Here is a 27585-nt window from a genome sequence, read left to right on the forward strand (position 1 = left end):
TACTCCTCCGCTAAACCAACATTAACACTTAGTTCTTACTTAAGGCAAAATGTTGGCTTAGGGGAGGGGTAGGTGGGCAGTTTCCCAGAAACGTAAAATGATCCGCGAGTAAAAAAAACACGCACGAGAGTAAAGAAGGAAATGAAGGTTACTCCCGCGCCCGACACGCTATCGCAAGCCCTTATTCATCCTTTCCTTCAAATATCTTCCACGCTGGCCATCAGTCACACTAGGGAACAAAACACCTTACTGGCGCGCAACGCACGCACCCCCGACAAACGTGTACTTAAGATGCAACGACGAGGACGACAACGAGAACGTCAAAAAAGCAATTGGTTAAATTAGCAAAACAACAACTTCGCACGTGCGTCACACTTTTTTTGTACATTTCTTTCCCGTTTTTGCACGACTACGACGTAAAAATGCCTAATTTCGCGTTTTATGGAGGACGAAGACAAGCAACGACGATTTATTTCTCTTTCTGAGCTTGAATTTGGTCCCTTGAAAATTCAACTTCGGGAGGGTTCGCCTACAATTGACAAAGCAAGTGGGTAGGAATAAATCGCTATAAAGACTGAAAGAACGGAAATTCACTTTTTTAGCGACGTTCTTGTCGCCGTCGCGTCGTTGGATCTTAAAGTCCCTAGTACCTGTTAGAGGCTTGCGAGGGTGTCAAGTTAAAAAACCATTAAGAACTACTTGTAATTCAACTTTATTTAGCACCTCTCTGAGGTTGCAATTAATTTAACAAAGAGGGTTTATTTGAGACACGCCCATAACGCAGATTTGTAGAAAAATTTCGGTCGGAGCGCGTTTCACTCGATGAGCTACGAAAAACAACTCGGCAAACTATTGGTCGCCTACTGTAAGAATGACTGTAATCAAAAGGGATTGTTACAAAACTGTTTTTATTTACAGCAAATCAGTAAAAAGCAATTGAAACTAAAACCTAATTTAAATAGTAAAACATTTTTCAAAATTGCTTAATTATACGGTACTAAAAAATTAAACATACTTTAAAAATAAAGTTCTTTACCGTCTCTAGCTCTTTGATATAGACACCTATGAAATGCATACACTTGGCTCTGTCCGTTTAGCCAAAAAATAAAAACTAAAAAAAAGAAATATGGGAAATTTCAACTATGCAACTCAGTTAACTCTCAAATCATAGCTTACATATCGTAAAATCAATTTTACGAGAGGTTGTCAGTAAAACGCGGGGTCGGGGTCGGAGTGCGGGTCTATCTTTTTTTAGGGTTAGGTTTAGCTCTAGGGTTAGGGTTACGGTCAACCCTCACAGCATTCTTTAAAAAAGGATAGACCCCCACCCCAGCCCCAACTCCGCCCCGCGTTCTACTGGCACCCTTTACAGGACAAGAGAAACACGAAACAACCTAACTTTTCTCGCCGTATTTGAAAATTCGAACACAAATTTATAAAGACAAAAATTTAGTAGCTGTATATTGTTTGTTGGTATTGGGAATCGAAAGCTTTGTGGGCACAAGTCGCTGTAAAAACACGAGAAGTAGGAAAACAAATTTGAAGAACGCTAACCGGTATTAATTTTTGCACTCTTCAATTTATTCTAACTTCTATTGAAAACTTGAACTAGAGTGGTATACCAGGGTCTCGTTCAGGTTCGGAATGGCTCATCTTTATCATATGAGGGGTAAGCGAGTTCGTCACCCTCGATAAAGTGATCTTCGTCATCTTCTTGTTCAAGGCGACTCATGGGTTTATTACGTGACATCCAATTCAAGTACCGATACTTGATCGTGCGATGCTTGTAGACAAAGAACAAAGCCACGCCCAATAAAAGTACAATCACCACTACTCCCACGCCAATCAAAATCTTGTTTACTTTGCTTGATACCTTTTCTCTAAAAGCCAGAACAGTAGCCGTGATTGTAACCGTGACAAATTTAGTTGGCGTGACACACTCTTCTGTCGTGACATTAGCGCCAGGGTATTCACCAGGTGCCCAGCATGGGATAGAACGCAGTACCGTGACGTTCCGGGTTCCGTTTATGCATTCTCCCTTAATCCGTGTAATGTCTTGTTCTCGGCATTTCGGGCATGCGTACAAGGACTTCCAAACAAATTGAACGTCACAGCCCTGTTGAACTAAAGAGAAGTTGCTCTCTCTTCCGGGCTGACCCACTCCAGCTGTAACGTCACATCTGAGGTCAATAGCTGTTTTGTATCGGCCATTGTTTCCTTCAGACAGAATAAAAAAACACATCATAGCTCAAGTCCTATGATAAATATTTTTGGCACACGTGTCGCTTAAGGTCCGTCTTCAGTTCCGTTCGGGTGAGGTGATAGGGTAGGAATCTTCAATCAAGGTATAGTGCAGCTCAAGCAACTACGACGGCGACCGACGGCACCGGAAACGCCACGTAAAACTTGAATTCCAACGGACAGTATCCAAGCTCAATAAAACGTGAAATATGGAATTGTGCGATATCGATAAAGACATGTGTAATGGCAAAAAAACGTGATGCACATTTAAAACCTTGACAACAGCACATGTCAAAGTGTCCACTCTCCTTCCGCGCCTTTTACAAGTGTAATGGCCATTTTCCAGGTTACGGCTGAAGCTACGTGCACAGGGCACCAGACGAAATTTCGGCCGCCCACTTGGTTCACATTGCACCGTTCAAGATTTTCGTTCTGTTCACACGAAACATTAGAGAGCTTTAGATTCTGAGACGAGGACAACTACGACTACGAGATTTTCTCAATACTGAGTAGTGCGCGCCCGTGGACCAGCGTCATTTTGGCGGGAAAATGTGGTAGTCGTTATTCTATTACGAGTTTAGGTGTAGTGGCGGGAACAAGTTATCAAATGTAAGAAGTTTTATCATTTTTCTATCGGGAGACGGCTTTACCTCCTTCAGTATAATAACCATACTAACTGTTTTGGTGAGAAAAAGGAAAATGAAGCTTTCCGAGGTGTTTTTTTAAGAACACGCGCAAAAACTTTAAGTTAAATCTCGCACTGGTACTCGTCCTCAATCTAAAGCTCTCTATTGAACAGCTTAGCGTCTACATTTTCATGCGGTTATTGTGGTTCCCTGTGAAAGCAACAACTAAACGCACGAATTTTCAACCGATCAAAAATTTGGAGAGTGTCGTCTGCACATAGCCTGGGACAAAGTCGGTGTTGTTTCGAACTGCATTATAGGATTGTAATGGAGGACGAATGCACTTGTAGCTAGCTTTTGTTATAAAGAGGCGAGGGGGATGTCACGTTACCATGGTAGCAAAATTTCTGGATCACAATAGGGAGCTTAAGCAAGGACGACAGCGACGGCAACGAGAACGGCAAAAAAGCAATACCGTAAAATTCCGAAAATAAGCCCAAGGGCTTATATTTTTCAAAGGCCCTTTTTGAGGGGCTTATATTCGGAGGGGTTTATCTACGGAGGGAAATTTGCGTTTCAAAATCGATTAGGCTAGTCGTATAGTTGGAAGGAATTTTACCATTTTTGCTTTGTTTTACTTTGTATTTGAGGGCATTTTTCCAAATACAAACCCCCCGGGGGCTTATATTTGGAGGGACTTATACATAGAGGGGCTTATTTTCGGAATTTAACGGTATGTTTACAGTAGTTGCACGGGCACCACGTTTTTTTTTTTTACATTTCTAAGCCGTCGTTGCACGACTGCGACATGGAACATCCTAATTTCACGTCCCCCGCTTGATGGAGTACGTGAACACGAGACAACAATTTTCTTTTTCTATTTCTAAACTTAGATTCAGTCTTTTCGGATTCAACCCGAGAAAATTTCGCCAACATTTGACAAATCGAAAGAAATTGACAAGGAGCGATGAAGTTTAAAACAATGCGAATTCAAATTTTCTGTTTGTTGAGATCCAGAAATTTTGCTGCCATGGCACCATGACGTAACGACTTCTCTCCTCTATTGTGTTCAATTTTCAATCTGTTACTGTTTCTTACAACTTGTTAACAACTCGTTGGCTGCACTCACCTCCATAGGGACATTTGTCACCGTGAAGCAACTCCACAATCAAGCCAGAGCGGATATCCTGTTTTCGTTTGTAGCCAATCACGGACCCAATGCTTACGTCATTGTACCAAGACCTGCAAGCCATCACGCGAAGGGGAACTCTTTTACCGCTGATCAAGTCACGAGATGTGCACGAGCTATTGTCATGATCAACGGTGCAAAGGTTGAAATAATATTCTGAACTGTAAAAATATATATAGCCATAGCTGAACCTCCTAAAGAAAGAAAGCAATAACAAGAAAACGATGATAATTAGCAATAGTTTTCAAGTTTTGACGTGGACAAGTTAAGGAAAATCCGTCGACACCTCTGAAAAGAGCACCCTAATATTAATAAAATTGCCAAGTTTGAAAGTGATTTAGTGAAAACTAATGAAGAAATAGCTCCCGAAACTCGCGAAATTTGTAAAAAAAAAATTGGATTTTTGTAGAATTTGGATGATTATACGTTTCTGGGAAACTGCCCACCTACCCCTCCCCTATGCCAACATTTTGCCCTAAGTGAGAAGTAAGTGTTAATGTGGCTTAGGGGAGGGGTAGGTGGGCAATTTTACCGACGTCTGTATGGTGTGGTGGGGGGCGGGGGAGAGGGGTGGGGGCACAAACTTGCCCCCCACCATACAAACATCTGTAAATTTTCACAACCTAGCGGAGCTATTATATCTTCGCACGCTTTAGACGTATCACTTTGAAATTGGCAATATTATTAATTTCAAGGCAATCTTTCCAGTGGTATCGACGGATTTTCCTTAACTGGTGCATGTCAAAAGTTGAATAAACCGAGGGAGGGTCTATATGAAGATCCAGGAGACTGTTATCCACCAAGGCGGAAGGCCGAGGTGGCTTTACAACGGTTTCGCTACTTGACAACTCCGCTGCGTTCGAGTTCGTTTGAGTCTCGTCCTTTGGGTGTGCCGAGGCCCACGTACATATTCGTCTCGCTGCCTATTGGCAAAGCCCGAAACTGCAAGAAATACATTAAAAGATTTTTTTTCTAAAGCGACTAAGGAATATTTTCAGTGGTTTATAGAAAGTAATATGTAGCGAATTTGTTGCGAACTAAGACGTAGAGAATTCGACAAGTAGTGAAACCGGTTGTTACCCTGAGGTGGATAACATGATTCCTCACATCATATGAATGCCGAATTCAATAATTGTTTTATTATTCATTCAAAAGATTTCTAAGATCTTAGCTTATATCCTCGAAGACTTTCTTCTAAGGTTTTGCCTATTCCTCGGTACGGTTTCAAGATACAAACATTTTTTTTTTGCAGATACTCCTCAAAAAGTACATAACATCCATCGAAAAATATGTTTTGCGTACTCTTGCATTTCTTTCATTCAGACTTTTTTTCCGAAATCTCTGGTTCGAAATTTAGCTATTTCGTCTTTGGATAGCCGTGAACGCAATTTCCTTAGTCCACTCGTGAATAAACGGCTAGGCGGTCGCACCTTGAAACGAGGTTGATCAATGGTCTATTCCCCTTCAGCCTCGTTTCCAGGAAAATGTATCCATCGATCAACCTCGTTTCCATTCCAATATACCATCGATTGCTCTCATCTTCCAAAAGTTGGTCAACGCCGGTTGGTTGTGAAGAATCAGTTGAGGGCTTTGAGGCAATCACAAACAGCAGTAATGACTGCAGACACCTTCCTCCACAACTTTTCCGACCCCCTATTGGTCGTAGCAAATACAACCCTTAAATACTCTGGGTGAGAGGATGAGGGAAGGAAAGGAATTTACCTTCGACCCCATGGGTGTAGTCCTCGTAAATTGACTTTAACCATTGATCCGCCGGGACGGGAAAGCGCAGAGAGGTCATAATCTACACCAGGTGCGGGACTGAATGTACATCCGTTTGTGCCACAGCCATCTTTGTTTGGTAGAACTTTTGTATTGCTTCCACATGGAAGGCATTCTTCACTACCCTTCTAAACAAACAAACAAAACACTTCAGCTCAGGCATCAAGACACAAGAAATAACATCAAGACACAAGAAATAACTCAACGTAAATCGATCTCCGAGAATAATTTCAAAATGAGGTTACTACATGGTGTATGACAGATGCGTTAAGGGGGGGGGGGGGGGGGTCACGTTTTCATTTGATTACTGTCCAGCATTCATATGGCCAGGAATGACTGACTGGCTGGCTGGCTAGCTGACTGACTGACTACCTGACCATCATACCAGACTGCCTGACTGAGGGACCGATAACCTGAATGACTGACTGGCTAGCTGACTGACTGTCCAACTGACTGACTGCTTGATTGGCTAATTAAATGACTAACTGACTGTCTCCCTTCCTGACAGACTGACTAACTAACTCACTGACGAAGTTATGAATATATGAAAATCATGTATGACTCACTGACTGTTGGCTGATAAAGTGACTGACTGATTAACTGATTAACTGAATGACTGACCGGCTTACTCACAACTCATAACAAAGTGTTCATTGTTTAGAAGCTATAACCACAAAACGACAAAGTGTGTGTGACTGAACCCTCACTGACTCTTGTAGCAAACGTGAAGCTGTATACCTGTGCGGCAAAAGTCTGTCCTTGACATGGAGTGCATTTATGAGAACCTGCTAAACTGCTAGTTCCATTTGGACAAATTTTACAGTCACTGTTGTCTGGTGTGCTATGATATCCAGGTGGGCATGCTGTACAGTTGCGAGCCGCGCCAGACTTTGCACCAAGGATGCTTATGTTGGATACCTTCGCTTCAAATGCTGAAGAGAAAGTATCGTCTAGCTGGTAGAACGTCCATCTGTAACCAAAAGAAAGGCTATTAAACTTAAACATTTCGGTTTCAGTAGTATTAAAATCCAAAAATTATACTTTTTTCGCCAGAAAAGTTATTAGCATTCTCCCGATCGCAAATATTGATCCAACTTCCAACATTTGATAACATGTTTCCGCCACTACTGCAAAACTCGTAGTAGAGTGAGTATGGCTATCACGATTTGCCGCCAAAACGACGCTGGTTCACGCGTGCGCACTACTTAGTATTGAGAAAATCTCGTTCTCGAAATGTCCTTGTCTTAGAATAGAGGAGTTCACGCTCATAGCTGCATCATGGGTAATCAGGGCAAGATGGGGAAATGCAAAGATTTGTATTGGAATTCATAGCCAGCTAATTCTTCCTGAATTCATACAATTGTTGCTTTCTCTTTGAAAAGTCGATCGTATTCTTTGCACTCCAGATTTAGTGTATTGTTTCTTTGAACTCGTAAGCTACTCTTTTCAAAGAGAAAGCATCAAATATATGAATTTAGGAAGGATTAGCTGGCTTTGAATTCCAATACAAATCTTTGAATTTCCCGCCATCTTGCCCTGATTACCCATGATGCAACTATGAGCGTGAACTCCTCTGGAAAGGTCTCTACTGTTACCTGAACTGATATCTTCCCTTCTCCAGTGGATAAACATGCGTGATATAATTACCATCTCGTCGCTTCTCATGTTGATAAATAAACTTCCCTTTAGGACGAGTACAGTTTACTTGATCCTTCAGAGAACCATTCTTCCACACTTGAAGTATGAGATTGCAGTTCTCTATTTTAGCCAAAGTCTCGCCTTTCACGGGTTTAGATGGCACTCCGGTCAAATTGCACATGACTGAGCAGCTGAAGACGAGCTTTGCTAAATCTGAATCCACCTCTACTTCAGGAGACCTCAATTCAGAGTGCACATTACCCACAACACGTTCTGTTCGAATGTGATCCCCAGCTGGAATCCAACCAGTCTAGAAAAAAGGTATTTCAGATTATTAAGTCCGTTTTTCAGGGACAGCTACGTAAGGTAATCCAGATTCCGGGATTTATCTGGAAAGTATTTGATTGTGAAATCCGGAATCCTGGGCTTTGGAATCCGGAATCCAGCTCAAGGAATCCAGAATCCCGCTGATGATTGGAATTCGGAATCCAGGTTCCATTGACATGGAATCTAAAGTCCAATTTTCCACTGACAAGGCATCTGGAATCCAGCATCCAAGACTGCCATGGATAACCTTACATAGGAACCTAGACGGTAACCGGTCAAATCGCCCGAAAGTCACCTCGAAGTTAAATTGCTAGAAATTTTTAGTAAAGTAGCCCGAAATTTTTGTAAGGAGTGTACGTAATATATCTCGTTCCGTAAGATAATGAGACAAAACAAGCAGGCCAATTGTGTAATCAAATCTCGTTCTTCAAGCAATGATGCTATGGTGAGACGAAATAAGTGGGATGAATGTGTATCATATCTCATTTTTTTTTCAGCCTTGATGAAATGAAACAAGCAAATGAGTAATACATCTTGTTCTTGAAGATTTGATGAAACGAAACAAGGGCGATTAAGATGTTAGGATGTTGCTCAACATGATAAAATTTTATTCGACTTGACTGAGTGTAAACCGGACAGACTGTTCTGTCTCCTATTACCTAAAGAGGCTGAGTCCCGGAATTCAGCCAAATTTAGCCATTATGAGCCTGTCACCAGATCAAGTGCACTTGGGTCTTTTAAAAACAAGTCTACTTAACAGTTTTTCAAAACTTGTTATTTAGAACTTTCAGTAGGGACCTTACGACCCGACAACGGCGACGACCACAAAAACGCCGCGGAAAAATAGACTTCGCATCCTTTGAAACTATTTCGCGATTATCCCAAGTCGCCCTGTTACTTAAGAGAAGGGAATTTAGGTTGGAAGTGAAGGCATGGGACCGCGCACGAGTTCAGACAGAGATGGTAGAATTTATCGCCTTGCCGTTCCCCTTCTCAAGTAAACTTAAAATTTGACCATTTTTAGTTGTGCAGGCAAAGAAATTGACAAAAAAGCGTGATGCACGCGCAAAGTTGTTGCTTTGCTTTTCTGAGGTTCCGATGCCGTCGCCGTCGTAGTTTTGTAAGGTCCCTAGTAAGAACGCTCAGGAGACATAACAGTTACCTATAACAGTCAAGTTCTTCCTCATTTTTCTGAGGAGTAGTAGTTCGAGCAAAATAGAAGAATGCGTGAGAAATGACCAGCCGCGAGGATGACACGTGGAGGGAGGACCTTCTTCGAGGGTGGCGATTTTCACGCGCGTTCGTGCATCTGCTCGCTCTACTATCCCTAAGGAACTACTTGTAGTCCATTAACCCTCTAAGCCCCAATATCCAAATATAAATTCTCGATACTGATCTCCATACATTTCCTTCAAGAATTAAAAGAGAGAGTTTGATAACAGATCAAAGCATTTGCTCTTTAGTGATCATTTTATTAACTCTCATAACTATTTCTCTTGGCAACATATGGATATTGTTAGGAGAAAATTGATGTTGGTCACAATTGAGACTTAAAGGGTTACGAGAGCACCTAGCTGTGTTTCTCGCCATCTTGAAAACAATCGTCAGAGTTTTTAAAGAACTTCTAAATATTTGACAAACCTCAATAGTACAGTCACCGGAACAAGAAGCAGAGAAGCCTTCTGGTAATGTGTCATTCCTCCACAAAAAATAGTGCTTGCCTGGCAAGGCTACATGGCCAGCTTTGCATGTAGCACATTTCACACCAGTAGAAAAATTTCCCTTTGAACACGGTTTGCACTGAATTTGTCCATCCTTGCCTTGAAAAATCTCAAATCCAGGTTGACAACGACATTGCATTGTCTTCGATGAAGGAGTTATCGTAGAATTTTTTTGTCGGTTGCAAAGAATCCTTGGTCCTTTTCCATCTATCAAATAATTCACGAGATTTTATTAATAAAGATCATTCTTCACTTGATTTCATTTCCGCAGTTCACATATATTTATTTCATATACATCTGTCACCTTTCATCTCTTTTAACAGAACATATTAAACATAGTTGACCTGCTCCCAACACCAGTGGCTTCATAGCTTAGTTGGTCAGAGCACCGCACCGGTATCGCGAGGTCACAGGTTCCATTCCCATTGAAGTCTTGATTTTTTTTTTCAGGCTTCTCTTACACAATTGCATAAATTGTGCTCACAACTGCGAGGTTCATTCTTCACCTAAAGGGTCTAAGATACACTGTGTCCACACACGGATAAATAGCCTGCGAGAAAGCTCTCTGAGGTGCTCTGGCAGGGGGGTGCCCTCCTTTTTTGCACCACCAGAACCCCCCGGAGAGCTTGCTTGCAGGATAAAAGATAAAGGATCCTGCCCAATTCACATAGGAGGTGACAAATGTGGTAATGGCACCACCACTCTTCCTGGCAGTCATTTATACAGGAAAAGATGGCAGACTGCTAATAACATTAATTAGGGATTGGTCAAAGGATTATTTATCCCTTCCCTGTACTCTGGAATTGCATGCAGTATGTCGTGGTTTCCGTGAAATCAGTGTTTATTTTTTCCTCCATGGTCAAGAAAACCAAGCTTCTCCAATAACCATGTTATATTCTTGCTGACCGGATTTTTTAACCTGGTCATGTGGTTGGGTTGCCATTTTTTGCTTTAAGTGTCCTCCCCTCTGTATTCTAGTGTCCCACTTTGTCCCCCCTCCCATCCTTTAACAAACAAAAAAAAATGCACTTTATTTGAGTGTCAATGTCCTTAGCAAGAAAGTGCTAATTGAGGACACTACATTAACGTCTCCTACTGGAGACAGGACCGTCATTTTACGTGGTTATCCGAGCCACACGAAGGTCTAGCCATTTGCAGGGCAACGGCAGTACCTTCATTTCTCAGTTATTTTAAGACCCTCAGTATTGGTCCGACCCCGGGAATCGAACCCGCAACCTCCCGCTCTGCAGTCAAGTGCTCTACCAACTGAGCTAATCCTGCTGCACTAATAATCATTTGAAAATAAAACATGAAGACTTAGTTAGTAGAGGGGACTGGTTATAAAAGCCAGCAAACATCAAAGATGAAAAAAAAAAAAAAGCTGCAGTTTATGTTGGAAGCTCCCTGACAGTGTACAATCCTTTGTTTCTTGTTCACAAACTGTGACTGAATAAATTAACGCGATGTTTCTGTTGGCCAGTAAGGCCCGGGTCAGACGTCGCTCCACTCATGTGCCGAACCTAACTGATGAATTAAGTACAACAAAAGAGCGGCGTCTGAATCAATTTGGTACGGCAGTTTTAGTTTGGTGCGGCAAAAGCGTTAAGTTCGACACAGTCTGTCGAACTTTTGTCAGACCTAACTTAGGTTCGACACACGGTGCGCCGTCTGAATCAGATGTCGTACCAGTGACACTCCAAAGTCGAACTTATTTAGTTTTGTAAAAAAAAAAAAAAAAAAAAAAAAAAAAAAAAAAGAAGGAACAGTAGATATATTTAGCAACCTTTGTGGCATTACAGGTGTGGTATGGAATCCCTAATGAAAGGGTTCCCAAGTCTCCACTAAAATAGTGGGTAAGGTGGGGAGGGAGGGTGTGTGTATACAAGGGTGTTGTGTGTATACAAACAGAACAGAAAAGTTAGATGTTAAGATTAGCACTGATAATGAGGGACGGGCAAACTGCAGAGCAGCTATGTCTACCTCAAAGAAGTGCAAAAATTTATTAGGTAGAAAGTAATAATTACTGAAATTCTAATAAGGATAGGATTAAATAAAATATATTAGTTGAAAAATAAAAAGAATAAGTATTGAGGGACTGGCAAACTGTCAAACAGCTATGTCAACCTCAAAATAGAGTTAGGATAAGTATATGAGGATGAGGGGTTAGAAGGTAAAATAATAAGAGGGATGATAGGAAGGTGAAAGGGGAAAAGAGGGACCGGCAAACTGCAAAGCAGTCATGTCAACCTCTTCGAAAGTTAAAAAATAAAGAAGAGAGAGGAGGGAGAAAAAAAAAAAAAATAATAATAATAATAATAAATAAATAAATAAATAAAAAAAATAAATGAAAAATAATAATAACAATAAAAATAAAAATTTTATAATAATAAAATGAAATAAAATAAATGATAGAAGGAGTGAAATAAAATAAAATAAATGAATAATAAAGGAGAGACTCTAGGGTAAACAAAAAAAAAAAAAAACAAAAAAAAAAAACAAATCAAAGGAATTACTTCAATAACTTTAATGTGTAATTTTCTCTTCAAAAACTGGAGAGTCTGAACCAGGCCTACGTTCAAAATGATAGGAATGTTATTGAACGTTGTGCATGGTCAAATCTAAAAAAGCTAACGAAAACATGAAACAAAGAAGTCTGTCGGGCTTCACAACTATTCTAAACTATTATAGAGGAAATAATTTATTAGCACGAGCATGAAGCATTTTTTAATTTCTCTAAGAAATCCTTAGATCATATTGTTTTAGAAAACCAGTTACCTAATTATAAGTAGTGCAGAAAGGATTTGAACTTGCAACTATTGAGATCAATGTCAGCTAGCAATCTGGGCAGAACTTGAAAGTGGGGTATCCAGATTGCAAGTCTAGTGCTCTAATTAATTATTGTTCATGCCACGTCCAGCCTGAGAAAACAGCCGACATTCTGTGATGCCATCACTGGTTTGACCATGAATTGATGTATAAGAAACAAGCACATAAATTACATACTAATGACACATCACTATCCAGATCTTGGTAGTGCTTCTGATGGGTCATGAAGCAAGGGAAATTTGCTTCAACCAAACAAAAGCCTTACACAGATCTGGTTAGTGACGCATCATCAGTATAGAATTTGTGCACTTGTTTCTCAGATGTCATTTTGCAACAAAACCAGTGGTGGTTTTCTCAGGCTGCCATCTGTATGAACAATTAAAAAAAAAACACAAAATTTGTGTATTACCGTAAATCCTCTATTAAGCCCCCCCTCTCAAATAACTCCCCATCCTCTAATAAGCCCCCCCTTTTAAGGGGAAGAAAATTAATAAGCCCCCCTCTCTATTAAGCCCCCATCCCCTCCCCTAATTATTTTTTATGAATAAAATATAGCCTGTATAAATCAATCACAACTGTAAATTCTCATTCTCAGCTGCATGACCTAAAACTTCTTGTTCTTAAGCTTATCCACTTTGTATTCTAGTTCTTTATAGACAACTGATATCACCATCAATTCTAGATTAAATAAGCCCCTCATCTCTATAAAGCCCCCCACCCCCCCCCCCCATCAAATGGGCTTGCAATAAATAAGCCCCGGGGGGGGGGGGGGCTTAATAGATCTAGGTACGTTGACTCACCTTTTAAGTTAACGGTGACAAACTTTTCTTGTACTGTGGTTGTACACACACCAGTATTATTGTTACAGGAACATGTAGTCAAGTTTCCAGGGGCGCTAATGATGTCATCCTTAGTGCATTTAGGTAATGGGATACACTTTGAGGCACCTATCATGGCAAACGTATTTTCTGGACAAGGGTCGCATTTCGTCTGACCTGAAAACATGCACATATTCAAATAATGAGCTCTTATCAGATACAAGTTCTTTCTTCAAAAAAATCAAACAAACAAAAATAGATCTTAACAAGGCAAAATAATTGAGCACACTTGCCACAAAAACCAGCAACAGTTGTGAAAGTGGTTGATTGACAATTACCTACTATACTGAAGGAACTATGAAGCATTTCCCTCACATGGCCAACAGCTATGCAAGTTTATTGCAACAAAAGAAAGGGTATTTTAACATAATAATCAGTCCTTTTCAATTCTGATAGGTTGCCACAAATTCTGGGAATTTATGTTCCGTCTAGGAACTCACAATGCAGCAGATATACCAGATAAGACTAATTTCATTTGCTTTGATGCATTACTCATAGTTACAAATGTATATCAACTGTTATGAATTAGCTGGCTTGTAAAATAAAAATAATAATATTGACCCCTAGAGCTCGAAGGAATTATAGATCAGTCTTAATCAGTCTCATCTACCTCTCATGATGATTGTGAATTGAAAGAATAGCTGAGAGGGGGGATTTCTGTACATGAGGCCCTGCCAGGGTAAATTCCAACAAGCGACATGGCCCAAAAAGTAGCGACAGCGCATAAAATGAAATCGTGACAAGAGACAACCTCCCTTGGCCAAATTGCGACAGTTACGGCAAAGCTGACAATAAGCGACAAGCATTTATAAACACGGACACGAGACGTTTTAAAATTCAGATGGGCGACATGGGACCCCCCCCTCCCCCCCCCCAGCAGGGCCTGTGCACAAAGGTCTATTATGTGATAAATAATGCACCAACCTTCTTTCGCCTGAAACTGAAAATATGAACATGCAGTGCATTGTGAGGCACCTTCTTGATTACTGAAGTAACCTGGTGGACAAGGTTTGCATTTCACGTTTGGTTCATCTGAGCCAACCTAAAGAATACACAGTCTTTTTAAATACATAAATTAAACAAATACTTTTTAACGAAGAAGAAACGTAATGTAATATCCTTACTTTTATCTTTGAACCTTGGATTGTTGACACACTTGGGTGAACATTAACAGAGGTGCGTGGAATTTGGCAAATCAATATTTATTACAGTCAACTCTTGCCTACCGCAATAAAGGGAGTTGACTGTACGTAGTTAATTAGCTAGCCTGTTCCAGGCGTTCAGATAATGGGGAGCGGTGCGAAGTAAAAAGGAGCGCGAAAAAATAAAAGCGAGGGAGGAGGAGAGGTGAGAGAGGGAACGCCTGTTAGATTTGTCTTAAATAGACTCATCCACCCACTCAGACCGCATCAGCTGTAGGTGGTCTTCACCTATCAATCAAGACTGATGTTACAGCTCCATACATTTATTATTTTTCTTACGAATAAATCAAAATTTCTCAGATCAAAAATTAATATTATGTATATATAATCGTACTAAAAACCTAATGTAAGACTTTCAGACAATAGAGAGTGGGAGAAGTAATTTATTTACGGCTTTAAAAACATGATTTCAGCGTGTACGTGACAAAAAAATTATGAATCAAGTGACAAACAAATATCGCTCATTTCGATAGAAAGCCGTTTCAATACAGATCGTTAACTCGAGCAATAAAAATGCCCAACAAACGAAGAGAAAATTTACTATTCGGTGATTGAGTGGACCTCATCAATAGCGATAGCTGCAACTTGCTTTCCAAGCTTTCCTTTTGAAGTCCTTTGGTCCATTCCTTAGACAACCACGATTTGTGACTGCAGTACGCCTTTGAGTGAATTTTGAAGGATCATACAATTTCACAGCTTCCACTTTTAACGGCTTCATCCACATCTTCTCCCATCATTGCCGCTGCTACTCCGATTTTGTTCAAATGTTCCACTTGGTCTTTCATGATGGCAATCAACGGAGTTACCACAACAATTGAAATGGCATTCTATCCTGCCTTCATTCCAACGCACGCTTTATTCGAGGAAAAAGCTGGAAAATAAGTCTTTTTCCAAAGCCAGTCGGTGGAATTGCGAAGACATCTATCCTGCCGACTACGTGTTTTAAACAGTTCCTTTGTTCTTCGCGTTTAGACTCCACGTTTGAAAAGTCACTCAGCGCTGTGTTTATTGCGAGTTCGAATTTTGGACGGGACGTAGAGTCTGTCATCACCGCCATATCGCATTTCTCGCTGTGCTCGAAGACGCTCCACTGTTGACAAAAACTGTCAAAATCAACCAATCAGAGGGTATACCAGGGGTGCTCACCATAGAGTCTCCAGTAGCTCAAGTGGTTAGAGCATCCGACTAGATCACGGAGGGTCGTGGGTTCAAATCCCATCTGGGACTCGGATTTTTTTCCGAGTCCTCCTCAAATTAATATCATGTTGTTGTTGTTTCATCTTTAATACACTCACTTTGGAGGTTGGTTGGCCGCATCTTTGATATGCTTTAAGGTGACAGCGCGATGCTGTTAGTGAGTTCTTCACTTCTTGTGTGCCTATCATTACTTGGCTGTGTAGCCGCGTGATGCGGTTCCAGTCGAGACCCACAAATTGGCCCTTGCTCACCATAGAGTCTCCAGTAGCTCAAGTGGTTAGAGCATCCGACTAGATCACGGAGGGTCGTGGGTTCAAATCCCATCTGGGACTCGGATTTTTTTTCCGAGTCCTCCTCAAATTAATATCATGTTGTTGTTGTTTCATCTTTAATACACTCACTTTGGAGGTTGGTTGGCCGCATCTTTGATATGCTTTAAGGTGACAGCGCGATGCTGTTAGTGAGTTCTTCACTTCTTGTGTGCCTATCATTACTTGGCTGTGTAGCCGCGTGATGCGGTTCCAGTCGAGACCCACAAATTGGCCCTTGCTCACCATAGAGTCTCCAGTAGCTCAAGTGGTTAGAGCATCCGACTAGATCACGGAGGGTCGTGGGTTCAAATCCCATCTGGGACTCGGATTTTTTTCCGAGTCCTCCTCAAATTAATATCATGTTGTTGTTGTTTCATCTTTAATATGCTTACCATTTAACGGAAAATTTCGGAAATTCCGGATCGAAGGAAAATGGTAAGGTCACTTTTCGGAAATTCCAACCGAAAATTGAGGAGTACGTTTTGAGGTAGTCCTTTCATTCCGGTTGGTACGAACCAAACGGAATGTTGCTTACCATTAAGCAATTTCTCAGTTTCTTCTCGGTTCCAGACTCACGCGACACAAATTCGCCCTTTTTTTTGGATTCAAACCGTAACGGATGTGGTATTTCTACAAGAAACTGGCAAATCGCTTACCATTATGCTTTCGACACCCCAACCGGATTTTTCTGTCAAATGGTAAGCACCCCAGGATCTAGTATACCGGAACGCACTTTTGTTAAAAATTCTTACAAGCGTTCCCGCACCTCTCTCCCCAGTCCCCCTCTACTTTTCATCGCTTTCTTCACCTCGCACTGCTCTCCACTATCTGAACGCTTGGAACAGGCTATTAATTAGCAGAAGTCACATTGCTAATATTAATCCAACACCAAAGTCTCTTATAATAGCCAAAAGTTGCCATTACTTCTGTCTCAAATTGCCATGGATTTTAAATTTCAACCATGACCGATTGCACTATTTTTTTGATTTAAATAAAAATTCTCTTATCAAGAGTTTCATTTCCTCTTGTCAAATATATCTGACAGTTTTCTACAAAATGGTGAAAGTTGGTTTGGATCGATCTGTGCCTGCCCCTAGAGATGATTATAACAGACCAAAATTTAACTCCGCTTAGTTCTATATTTACCATTATAAATTGTGTGACTTACCAAGGTTATAGAACGGATGAAAGCCTTGTCTAAGAAGGAATATCCATAACTAAAACACCTCTTCCGAAAAACCCACTTCAGTGTATGAGAACCCTAGAATACAAGTATGAATTTTAGCATTTGAAGAGCTTGGCTACCTACACAAATATCAAACTTACAGATAATTTTTGTCAAAATGATGTTTGCTGTTCAAGACAGGTCTATTTTGCTTCACAAGTATCTTTTTATTTCCTTCACAAGCACATTTTCATATCTACACAGAAACCAAAACTAAGTCATGCTAATTGTTGATGTTAGAAAAGGGCAAATGCTAATCCTGAGCATTCTGTGGTAGTGAGAGGGTGGCATTCAGTGGTTCTTGGGTATCCTGTGGTACTGAGGGTGGTAGGTTTGGTTTTTGGGGACCCTGTGGTACTGAGGGGTGGCATTAACAAGATTGCATGTTTTCTTGTTCATCTAATAATATTCAATACAATTTATTCCTTTTTTTCGTTAACACTCCTGTGAGTTATATGTTGCCCTATACAATGTAGATTTCCTATTTTCAAATTTGTGAGCTTACAAGGGGATATTTTTTACTTTAATTGCTTGACTATTCAACTTTGAAATACGTATTTTCTATACATTTTGACCAGTCACAAACAAACAATGATCAAGCTGGCCAAAATTTGTTGGGCTGGTCAACATAAATGGCCAATGTCAATTATTTTGAGCCCAGCTGTCACAACTCTGTTTTATGAAGCATAACGCTATCAGCAAGCAAAGTTTGATTCAAACTTACCTTCTTTAAATTATAAGTCTTTGTAACCCAGTGAAACTGGTTTCCTTGGTATTGTAGTACTTGCTGACCATCAATAAAGAAACCTAGACCATTGCATCTAGAGACTCCAGGTCTGCAGTCTCGGCTGTCTACGCGATAGTCAAAACTAACATTGTTGTTAGTCAGGGCAAACTTCTTGGTCATCAGTAATACAGAAACCAGGCATCTTGACCCACGATTGTCACCAGATTCAAGTGTGTAGTCATCAGCTATGTAAATCAATAAAAAATGGAATTGCTTACAAACAAACAAACAAACAAAGGCATTATAAAAGATAAAAATAATAAAGGCATAGTAATTTTATGGTGTTTATAAAGTACTTCGCTGAGAGATTTTTACAGTCAAAACCCATTAGTATGGACACTGAAGCGTCCATAGAAAGTGTCTGTATTAACCCTTTAAACCCCAATATCCACAAACAAATTCTCCAAACTGATTTCTATACATTTCCTTACAGAATTAGTCGGGAGAAATTGATAAAAGATCAGAGATTTTTCTCTTTGTGATCATTCGATTAATTCTCATAGATGTTGCACTTGACAATCTATGGATATTGTTAGGAGAAAATTGATGTTGGTCACTATTGGGACTTAAAGGGTTAAGCAGATTATGTTGTTTAAGTGAGACAAAAACTTTTATTAGCACAAAATGATTAAGACATAAAAGAGGACATAACTTAGCAACATTAAAGTAAACACCTCTATCCAATCCTTCAAAAAGCCGTAATTCCAAGGACTAAATCCATAGGATTTAGGATCCATTGTTTTGTTAATTATTTTAACCCAGTATCTTGAATAAATTATTCATTCATATAATACATGCGCACGTCAATAACAGATTGATAATCTGTTTGTTAAATCTGTTCATACCACTCAATACAGCATTCATTCTCTCAGTTACACTGGTCCAAAACTTTGGAATTCTTTATCTATTGATGTTAAGAAAATCAAGCCGTTTTCCAGTTTTTGTCAACATATCAAGAATTCTGTGATTGATGTTTATAATATTATTGAATCCTAATGTTTTACGATTATATATATATTATCTTAACTACTATTTGATTAATGAAGTAATACTTTTTTATCTAAAATAACTATTTTGTATCTATACTTCTTCTATCTATTACTCATATTCTTGTTTGGGTCACCTACTCGGTTAGTTCCACGAACTATTTAGGTGTCCCAAACTCTGCACAGTGAACCTACAATTGAAATTTTCTTTCCCTTCGCAACCTCTCGATTTTATACTTTAAAGCACTAAATTATTCTGTGTGAGTTTAAATAAAAATTGACTTGACTTGACTTGACTTGAGCACTCAAAAATTGCTCATCTCTACGTGTATATTAATAAATATTAAAAGTATACTCTCTAAACTAACTCATTGGATGCCAAAAGTAGTCTAAAAATTGGCATCTACAAATCATCCTATCTGGTGTACTGTAGTGCTGGGAACATCAACATGTTGTCAACTGAGAGATTATTTACCTTCAAGAAGAAATAGAGAATAATACATGGTCGCGCGGAGATATGGAATTTATCTTCGAGTGTTCACATCGATATCGAACGAGTGAGCGCAGCGAACGAGTGAGATATCGAATGTGAACACGAGAAGATAAATTCCATATCTCCAAGCGTCCATGTATTATTCTGTTTATTATATAAACATACTGATGATGGCGTTTTTGATGATTTTCCGAAGATTTCGGACCACCTTCCGAAGATTTCCGAAGATTTTTCAAATTGTCCCGAAGACCAGACGAACATTCCCGAACATTTTCCGAGAATTTCCGAAAATTTCCGAAGATGTCCGAAGATTTCCAAAGATTGCCGAGCACTTTCGAGGAAGACCCGAAGATGTTTTGATGATACACCAACGAATTTAAGTACAATTTAAGAGACAAACCTGATGTCAGTGAAATTATCGATATCTTCACATGTAAAAATAATATCGTATTTTTACCTGTGTTCAGATACCACATTTCTCGGTTGTAGAAATCCTTGTAAAACACTGCAGTGTATATAATAAAAGGTTTATTACAACACATAGGTGTTAATGAAGTGTCTGTAAAGCAGGATTGGACTGTATTTTGTTTAACTGCTACACACTACGTCACTTGTTTTTGTTCAGCTTTTCAATCACTAAGCTACAGAAGACTTTCTCCTTTAGCAATATTACAACAGAGCTGGATGCAGACCTTGAGATAAGAGGGGGGGGGAGGTCTCCCCCAAAAAATTTTGTCAAAAAATAAGCGGGGGCAGGCCACCTGGGCCCCTTCCCTGGATCCTCCACTGTACAACCAGATCAAACATACAGGTCAATAAAGAATGAATGTCAAAACTAATCACTGATGATGCCTTGATGATTAAACAAATTCTCTCAATAGACACGTACTCACTACTTAATAAGAAACATTTGCAGAGCAGTGAGGAGAATATACATATTGGTGTCAGGGCCAATGAAAAGTCTGAATTGAAAATATAAATAATAATATTATTATTTAATAATATTATTGTTTATTATTAAACTGAGATTGGGAAGGCCATAGCCACAAAACAGAAATCTTGAAGGGAAAACAGATCAGACCGAAAACTACATGTAAGTTGTCAAACTCATTAATAATTCAGGCACTCAAAAGCCAATAAATGACGACCATTTGGGTACGATGGATGAACCTTGATACCTAATGAAACACCAGATAAAATATCACCAGGTTTTCATCTGAGATGAAACATGTTTTTCACCTGATCGAGATCAAACACTTGCATTTTAATGAGATGTTCTATTGATTAACATAACTCACGGAAACAATGCAATACCAGCAAAAAAACATGTCACTGCATAATTTTTTATTGTTTCATTTAAGAGGACATGTCAAAAATTCGGGCTTTGAGTTTTATCACGGGTTCCAAAAACTTCGAAACGGATGAAAGCACTAAGCCTAGGGCCTTGTGGTTTCATCTTTTTGTCAGTGTTTAGAGCCCTGTGAAGAAGCAATCGCCCTTATTCTTAACATATTGCATCAATTTTTAAAAATAATTATCCTTGCTTACCACTTGCTTTCCATGAATCACAATGTTTGATATACTTTCTTGAAATATCACAATATGTAATAAGACCTGATCCCTCAGGAGGTACCATGCCATTTCCAGTCCAATCCCTCCAATTATTGATGATTTCCCCCCCTGATCCATACTCTCCAATTGCACATGGAGTGCATGTGTGATTGGTGGGGCTGCTTTCATTCAGGCCTTTACCAGGAGGGCATACACAGGGTATGTTATGTTGAGGTTTAGGAGGAAACGCGCCACCAGTACTGCAAATTATCAAAGAGTTTGTTCAGCTAATTAAACTAATTCCATTAGTGACCATGCAACTTTAGCAATCCCACCAGCTTTTTGCTTGAATCAAAAATATGAGCATAAGGAAATAGTGTCAGTTTTTATGCTGAACCCAATCTATTCTGATAAAGTCGATCAAGCAATCCCTAGTATTAAAGAAAAATTTACTGAAATGCACTGCAGAGATTCAAATGTCATTGTCTTTTTCTTTGTAATGTTTGCTTGTTTGTTTGTTGGTTTTTGTAAAGTTTTGCACCCTAAACTACTTGAATTATAATAGTTTTGCTTACATTCAGTCACTAAGGGATACAGTCGAACCTCTCTAATGCGGACACTGAAGGGACAGATCAAAGTGTCCGTATGAGAGAGGTGTCCATATTAGAGAGGTCACTATGATTACGTCACTTTAAGACCCCACTGACAGGTTAAAGTGTTCAGTAAGTAAAATCAAGCCCAAAACTCAGTGTCTTGTTAATTGATTAATGTTATTGTACTTCCTTCTCAGAAGCTACAATGTTAGTACACACGAATTTTGGAACAAAACAAAATAATTCGCCTGAGACATTGTTCTGGTATTGGTATCGCACGCTGACTGATAAAGTGTCAATGTTTGTGTAAGTGCCGACAGGAAATAGTACATATACCCCAAATTATCGACACCTTGTCCTGGAGTGTCCATAATAAAGAATTTGAATTTGCTCCCAAGGGCCGAGATTTTGTGTCCATTGTCCGTATTAGAGAAATTTTTTTTAGAGGAAATGTCTGAGAATTTTGTCACTACATAGGAAACTGTCTGTAATAGAGAGGTGTCCATATTAGAGAGGTGTCCATACCAAGAGGTTCAACTGTAACGTAGTACTAGCTTATTAATTTATATCACTGCCAAGCAAGTGGTTAAGAGGGGCAGCTCTGCTAGCAGGGTATTCCAGGGTAGGAGCTCATTGTACAAAATATACTTGCCAAAAGCAAGATTCTGGAAACCACTCTTCTAGAAATACGTGAATCAAAGGACCTCGCGAAGGACTTCAGGGGAACGACAAGAAGTTGAAAGGGAAATAAGGCAATAGGGAAGAAAATTTATAAATTTAAAAAAACTTAAGCTACCGTATTTATTAGGCCATAAGCCGATCTTGGCGATAAGTCGAGACCCTAAACTTTAAACTTGTAGAATCAGCATCACCAAGAACGAATGATAACTGCAAAACACCCAGCTATATGCCGAGACCATACTTTTAGCTACTGCACTTGAAACTTAACAATTTTGAAAAAAAATGACCTTCTCTTTTGACTCTAAGGAAACATACAATATTTAAATTTGTTGTTTGGGTTTTCGCTGCTATCACTTCGTCGCATAATGCTTGAAATGATCACATACCTTTCAATCAAAACGAACTACATCAAGCTACATCGTATCAGCGTTGCTTTCGAAGTCTGTGCTTAGTAACCAGGCATATGTTTCGAAGCACATGTTTGACCAACATGGCGGATAATTTTCGTTTACACATTCCTTGACATCTTTCATTTGTTTTGCACTTTCATTCCCTCATTGTAAAAGGCTTACCAATGTGAGATTTTGGTTTTGACCTGTTTTTGTCAGATATTTTGACAATTTGGGACTGGATTTCTGTGCCTAGCTAACTTAACATTCAGATTTGTAGTATCGCGATTGATTCGCTTCTTTTGCCAGTGCTATATGCTCGGCTTGTAACTGAATACATCCCCATTTAGTAGAGTTTCAATGCACTGAAAAACCTTTTCTGTAAAAAAAACTCTTGGCCATAAGCCGAGGCCCCCTCTTGGGCTCAAATATCACTGAACTTTAGCTATAATTTGTGTAAAAATCGCTTGGCTTATAGCCGAATAAATACAGTATATAAAGAAACAAAAGAAAACTGCGATAACTTAAAAGAAAACTAAAAGAAAAGAAAAGAGAACGGATGTTTTATGAGTCAAATGAGTCAATGAGTCATGAGTCATGAGTCAATGAGTTAGATCTGAAAAAATAAAAGTTAAAATTAAGCATTACTTTTACATAATTTGTCTATACTTGCTTCATTGCCGGCCTGCACATGCAAGGCCTATTTCTGACATTAATCTCAGCTTGGGCTGTTTGTTAGCAATATTCCAGGCCCTGCCGCTACTACAACGTGCATGCCCCGAAAAATAGCCTTCCTAGACACCCTTTAAGAACCATTCAAACCATCAGACAATCCATTACTACTAGAGTTTCCATACAAGAAGTAAAGTGCTGCCCCAAGGTTGTTCATATTTGTTAATGCACGAGTTTTAAAGAGGCGAGCTAATGTAAATAAACACAAACATAATGCAAACCATGAATGCCCAAAGATTTTAATCAATCAACGAGCCTTAAACGCTATTTAAGAAACGGTCCAGATAAAGACGATAGCAACAACGGCAACGAACATGTTGGAATGCAAAAAAGGTGCTAACTTTTCTATTGTCTGTACTTACTTCTGATGGGCTTAAACAGCAAAAGTTAAACAAAACTTCACAAAGCGGTACATATATTCATCCTTACTTTCCAACCATCTTTCATCTAACAAAATCTGGTCTCAGTCTGAATAACAAAGAAATCCTATGTGGGGAACATGTAAAACTGTAAACTTTTCTTGGCTATTGTTTTCAACTCTTGTGATTGGTCAAAATCTTTTAACACAAAAAACACACTTTCAAAGTGGAGTGTAAATGCATTTTAATGCGTAAACGGCCTTCATGTAGGTTTATGCATTCTCTGTGTAAAAATGAGAACATTCCTATGTGGGAAAGCACCGTTGCCGCATAACAAAAGAAATTGCTATCCACCTTACCCGGATCATTACTTAAAATTACAATGGGTATACAGTAATACCTCAACAATAATTATTCGTACACTGTATGCTTCTAATACAAACACTGACTGTGTAAAACTGTTCGACTCGCTGTTTCATACCCCTCCTCGGGCAAATTACAAAAATTGTAATTTAGTTTGTTCGCCTTGTAGCATCATTCACCTTTTGAGGCAAGTAAAACTTGTTGGAAAAAGTGGTGAACTAAACCGTGGGAAGTTTATCAACTGAAAACAACCGCACTGCTATTGATTGTTGGAACGAACGCTTAGTGTCCTGGATACTTACCTTTACACCAGCATGACAAGCTAATGAGGAACATACTGATACAGATATAAAAGTGGAGCTTTCCTTCGCACTCATGACCAATTTTCTACTTCAAACCGGATATATCAAAGAACGACTGTTCCCAGATTTGAGTCTTTGAGCGCTAGGAAATTCCATAATAGGTTTATCTCAATTTACTTTAAGCGCTGTGTTCAAAGGGAATTAAACACTTTCTTCCGAGGCACTCACAAAATTTAGGCTGGCTTATTTTTCGCTTCTGCTATGCGGCAGGGCCTGGGAACTGCTAACAAACAGCCCAGGGCGAGATTTCATGTCAGAAATAGGCCTAGTGCAGGCAGCAATGAAGGTAGTAGACAAAATCAGTAGAAGTAATGCTTAATTTTATTGTTTCTACCGAAATTTTTATTTTTTCAGATCTGACTCATTGACTCATTGACTCATTTGACTCGTTAATACTTTACGTTTAAAAGAAAAAGAAAAAAAGAAGAGAAGAGAAAAGAAAAACAGGTTCTGCCCGATTCGAACTCAGGACCATCTGCACGCCAGGCCGTATCATTACCACTAGGCCACATGGAACACACTGAGGTGACAAGAGTTGGAAAATATTTCATTAAACCTTTCCCCTAGAACTTCCGCCAGCGCCACCTGTATAAAGTTGATCGAGCCCTATTAAACATGAATTCAAAGATATTTTGACGTTGATTTTCACTCAAATCTTAAGGCAAATTATCCAGAATCGCTTCCATTTGCTCTTAAAAGTACTTTTGTGTTCGAAATTCATTGCAAAAAGCACTTACCGACTCCTGAAACAGCTGCTAAAAAAACAAATTGATAGATATACGACCAAAGCAACACACTCTTCGGTGTTGCCTGGAAACACAAAATATTCCGTGACGTCACACACTAGATGACGTCAGGACGCAGACCATCACAATATATACAAGTTTAGGTATACACACTCAGTGATCTTGGTAATTCAAGCAATCCGATTGGTTAGCTATTTCGGACTATGACGTCTTAGTAAAATCCAACTAGTGGTCTATTATCAATGCTGCGTTCTGATTGGTTGAGCTACTACTAGGCTATATGTTATAGCCCACTACATGTAGTAGCGAAAAGCGCCGGCTTTTTGGCCGTAAAAAAGGATTAAAGTCTAGCTTTAAGTAGCTAAATTTTTTTTATTCTCGATATTTTTGACCAACTAGTTGGATTTTACTAAAACAATTATTATTCCTCACGCCCTTATGGCCCCTGAGTCAATAGCCCATGAGGCCGCTATTGACTCAGAGCCCATTCGGTGAATATAAAGCAGAACAAAATCGCTGTCGTGAACTGGGTGTTTTGCCAAAGTTTCATAGTAAAGCGTTTTTGAAAATACACGAATATCCAAGTGCTGATGACTTCGAAGGCAAGAAAAGACTTCATGGTGTTTAAACAGCGTGAAGTGGTTTACTGTAGCTGACTTTTTGTACGCTCGAAGCTATGTTTACCACTACAGAGGAAAACGAGGTCGCTTTGTCGCTGTTTTGTGATTTCGGGATTTTCTCGCAAGACCAATTTTGCCTATAAATAGAAGTTAATTTATGGGGAAAAGAGGAAGGCAAATATGTTCGAAAATTGTACGTGCCAGCAAGTTAACAAGACAAAGAACATTGGAGATATAAAACAACGCTCATCTTGATCGTAGCCGCTGTTGACAACATTTGCAAGAAGCGACAAAGAAAACTTTCTCATTCAAGGTGAGTTAACAGAAACAAATAAAGCAGGGGCGGATCCAGGATTTTTTTTAGGAGGGGGTGCACTCGTCTCTTGCTCTACTTCAACACCATGCAATAAACCACATAGTTTTTTTTTTTTGCAGGATACCAGTTGTATTAGGAAACCACAGGTCATCTCAGGGAAGGGGGGGGGGGGGGTGCGCACCCCCTGCACCCTCCCCCTAGATCCGCCCCTGTAAAGCTCTACTTTTCTTCTCAGAATTGGGTAGTAATTTAAATTTTCGGCGTTTTCATTTAAACTGTTGATGCTAAAGCTTACAAAACTCGATACAAAAAGATTAAAACTATCATTTGCCATGTTTGAAGATACTGTAAAGATATAACTTTTGCGCATCCACTGTTTACGGCTTCGTGTTCACGCATGAATCCACCCGTCAATCAAACTAATCGTTTTTTAATGGTTCCCTTTCTGATTCTGTTGAGATCACTTCGTGTGAATATACTAAAACAATTATTCACCTCAGACTCAGTTAATATTGTTGAATAATCCCCTCGACTTCGTCTCGGGGATTATTCAACAATGTTAACTTCGCCCTCGGCGAATAAGTGTTAAATACAAGTATAGATGGGCCAGCTGACTTTAAAGGTCGCTAACATCACGCACGTTACACGCGCTTCGAACGTGACGACAATTATAAACCTCTCAAGGCGACGTGCCTTCGGCGCCTCATTTTGCTCGAAACAAGTAAGTTTTGAGGAAGGAATGTGCGGAAGAGTCTGGGGTAGATCTCTGAAAAGTTGATTCCAAAGATATCCGCGCGTTCACATATAGGTGAGTCATATTGAGTGCATGGAATCACCTTAATTTTTAGCCGCATCAACAAAAATTTATGAACAGCAAAAACAACGCTAAAACTGACTGCCTTAACATGAAAGCTGGACGTGTTGATCGGCTCACATCATAAAAGTTCTTGTTTGAAAAGTTGTACATTGCACATCTTAGCAATTTAGGAATGTTTGCGACTTCATTTGAGAGTTGGGCCAGCGAAGCGCCATGGTTAAAACTGCATCGACATGCTAGCTTTTTTAAGGCTGCACGATCTCCAAATACTAACGTTCTCAAAGCATGTAAAACCAATATCACTTGAGCATGTAATACTTAAATCATGTCAAGATTTAGTGAAACAACTGCTAAATGTAAAACGCTTACCATGTAGAGGAGTTCAGGTAATAAACCACGGATCGAGTCGAAGTTCGAGGATCGCAAGGCAAAACTTGTTGAACATAGTCACCCTTCGTACAATTCAGCGGCTGTGACGACGAAGCGATGGAAAGGAGTGAAATTACAACGTAGAGACCGGCAAGTTGCGCCATTATTTCGAAGTGTTGAGATGAAATGTGGTGCTGCTGGACGGTGGCCCACAACTGTCACGGCAAAAACAAAATACCTCACGGCAAAACCGAAAAC

General features: G+C 39.5%; 1 protein-coding gene across 1 annotated transcript; it reads right to left on the reverse strand.

Annotated features, from left to right (window-relative positions):
- Positions 1 to 891: 891 nt before the first annotated feature.
- LOC140924043 (endosome/lysosome-associated apoptosis and autophagy regulator family member 2-like) lies at positions 892 to 27491 on the reverse strand. The gene is made up of 12 exons (XM_073374045.1): positions 27328 to 27491; positions 20978 to 21240; positions 17888 to 18135; positions 17107 to 17199; positions 14153 to 14270; positions 13151 to 13345; positions 9445 to 9731; positions 7434 to 7786; positions 6577 to 6808; positions 5779 to 5966; positions 3997 to 4250; positions 892 to 2217 (listed from the first exon to the last, which is right to left on the reverse strand). Exons 1-12 carry the CDS (start codon positions 27489 to 27491, stop codon positions 1634 to 1636), a joined length of 2979 nt encoding a protein of 992 aa, XP_073230146.1. The 3' UTR covers positions 892 to 1633.
- Between the last annotated feature and the right edge of the window lie 94 nt (positions 27492 to 27585).

The sequence above is a fragment of the Porites lutea genome, chromosome 14 (genome assembly GCF_958299795.1).
Source record: "Porites lutea chromosome 14, jaPorLute2.1, whole genome shotgun sequence".
Classification (NCBI taxonomy): Eukaryota; Metazoa; Cnidaria; class Anthozoa; order Scleractinia; family Poritidae; genus Porites; species Porites lutea.